The sequence below is a fragment of the Penaeus chinensis genome, chromosome 30 (assembly GCF_019202785.1).
Source record: "Penaeus chinensis breed Huanghai No. 1 chromosome 30, ASM1920278v2, whole genome shotgun sequence".
NCBI classification, from domain to species: domain Eukaryota; kingdom Metazoa; phylum Arthropoda; class Malacostraca; order Decapoda; family Penaeidae; genus Penaeus; species Penaeus chinensis.
In genome coordinates, this window is record NC_061848.1 from 17,362,838 (window position 1) to 17,365,337 (window position 2,500).

The following is a 2,500-nucleotide window of genomic DNA, read 5'->3' on the forward strand; positions in this document are numbered from 1 at the left end:
AAAAAAAAAAACATCTTTAACTAGTTATTCAAAAGCAAATAACTTTATGCCCTTATGGCACCTTTTGCAGCCTCAATGCATTCCTGAGGTGGTGATTTGTTGCGAAATCTGGAAAGAGATGGAGATCTTGTTGGTCTTTTTGGTGACCTTACAGGTGACCATGATTTCCTTGACCTCGGCGATCGCTTGAATCTCTTTGGTGACATATTTGGAGAGTTTGCCATACTTCTGGACCTCTGGCATAAAGGGGATCTACTTCTAAAAGGCATTGGTGATGAAGAGTCTGAAGAAGTGCTGCAAAAAAGAAATGTTGAGGATACTGCATATTTTGTGTCATCTGCCATTATGAAGAAATAAGTAAAGGCTATAATTTAATCTAAAGCCAAAAGGTATTAAACAGCCAGATGATTTCTTCCCCAAGTGTCTATATGATGCTCTAGAATAAAATTGCAACACATACTGTCTTCAATCAATCACCGTTTCTCTTTCTTCTTGTCATCTTATTCCTATAATACACACAATGAAATTACTTTTTATTCCATTTTAAAGGGATAGATGAAAAAAATGAAAACAAAACAAAAAAAACAAGAAAAGTAGCATGATTACAGGATTAGGCATCAAGAAAGTATGACTTATCACCAAGATGCCTAAGGGGGTGTCATCATATGCAATAATATTAACTACTATGAGCTACACCAAGTTGCAAATAAAAATCACAAAGTAGAAAAAATCAGCAGCATTGTTTGCTGATTCTTCTAATCATCAAGTTTTCCCTCACTAAATGTTATTGATTTACAACAATTTTTGACAAGACAGTACTCACAACAAAAAAAAAAATAAAAATAATCTTTCCATGATGAGGACTTACGAAGGGATAGTGAACACCTACCCAGATTCAAGCTCCTTCTTGACAGGATGATGTAAGGTAGACTTTTTAACAGCACCATCTTGTTCCCATTTTCTTGGATAAAATTCCGAACCTGAATGAAAGCTGGCAAGTTAACCATTTCATGCACAAAAACAAACACACACTCACACACACACACACACACACACACACACACACACACACACACACACACACAGAGAGAGAGAGAGAGAGAGAGAGAGAGAGAGAGAGAGAGAGAGAGAGAGAGAGAGAGAGAGAGAAAGAGAGAGAAGAGAGAGAGAGAGAGAGAGAGAGAGAGAGAGAGAGAGAGAGAGAGAGAGAGAGAGAGAGAGAGAGAGAGAGAGAGAGAGAAAGAGAGAGAAAGAGAGAGAAAGAGAGAGAAAGAGAGAGAGAAAGAGAGAGAGAGAAAGAGAGACCTGTAATCGCTCATGCACTCATTCATGCATGCTTGCTAACTTGTTTACACGCACATTCACACACTCATGCACGCATGCAAGCACACATATGTAAACACACACACAACACTCCATTATATACAGCAGGGATGTTAAATCATGGCCCACAAGTCAAATGTGACCCTCGTGATGGCCATGAGAAGCTTGTTGGATGCCAAGAATAATTATTGGTCTGTGAAATTATGGTCATTATGAAGGAAAACTGGTCTCATAAATTCTATTACGATGAGTGTTAAAAGCTAATAAAATAAACTTAAAGTTCAGGCACTTAATACTACACAGTTTTATATAACAGGACCTTGCAAAACCATGTATATGCCCTAGTTGGCCCTCAAAATGGTACTGAAATAAAAGCTTTTAAGCTTGACACCCCTGATATACAGCAATTTTGTATCTTTAAATATGTTGAGATTACACATTACAGAAGTATATACAGTATAAGTAAACAAATGTGGGCTTCTTACCATAGTAAGTCTTTATTGTTTCGCAGTTAATGCCCTCTATCTTTACAAGTTGTTTGCGAATTTCTTCACGTTCATTACCAGTCAATACTGAATTTTGCAAGAGGCAAGCTGATTTCTGCAATTAAAGACCCTTTAGTTTACATTCTGACCACATTTAACAAAGCCACAAGATATATATCAGTATTGTACATAATACAACTTTGAAAAAATTTCACACATTATTTTTCTCTAACTTGGTACACCAAAATCATAAGGGTATGAGTTGTATACAGTTTACCTGACTATAAAAAGGTAAAACTTTTGAATCATATATTTCTCCAACAACTTACTATGTATCTCTCAGTATGTTTATTGCCGATGAGATGGTGATACATAGCATCTAGTTTGCCATGTGCTGCGCAGAGATTACACTTGTAATACATATGATCACGGTATTTTTCAAACTCTTCAACCATTTGGAGACCTGTGAAGACATAATAAAATATGGTCATACACACTATAATTTCTATCACTGTTGTAATTAGGATATGCTACTGATATAAAACTGATACCTGCACTTCAAACCTATACATGTCTTAAGCCCATAAGACTGCAATTTCTTAACCTCTGTTTGTTCCCCAGAAGCAATCAATTAACAAGATTTTTTAACTTATTATTTGGTCTCAGGCTGGTATTTCAAATAATTACTGAAC

General features: G+C 36.1%; 1 protein-coding gene across 1 annotated transcript in view; it reads right to left on the reverse strand.

The window, feature by feature from the left end:
• Window positions 1-2,500, reverse strand: part of LOC125041385 — a gene marked incomplete at its 5' end in the record, with an annotated part of 27,116 nt that overhangs the window by 7,822 nt on the left and 16,794 nt on the right. Inside the window, 4 exon segments of the mRNA XM_047636287.1 lie at window positions 62-294; window positions 890-980; window positions 1,809-1,923; window positions 2,138-2,271. Of these exon segments, the coding sequence (XP_047492243.1) occupies window positions 62-294; window positions 890-980; window positions 1,809-1,923; window positions 2,138-2,271 (573 nt within the window).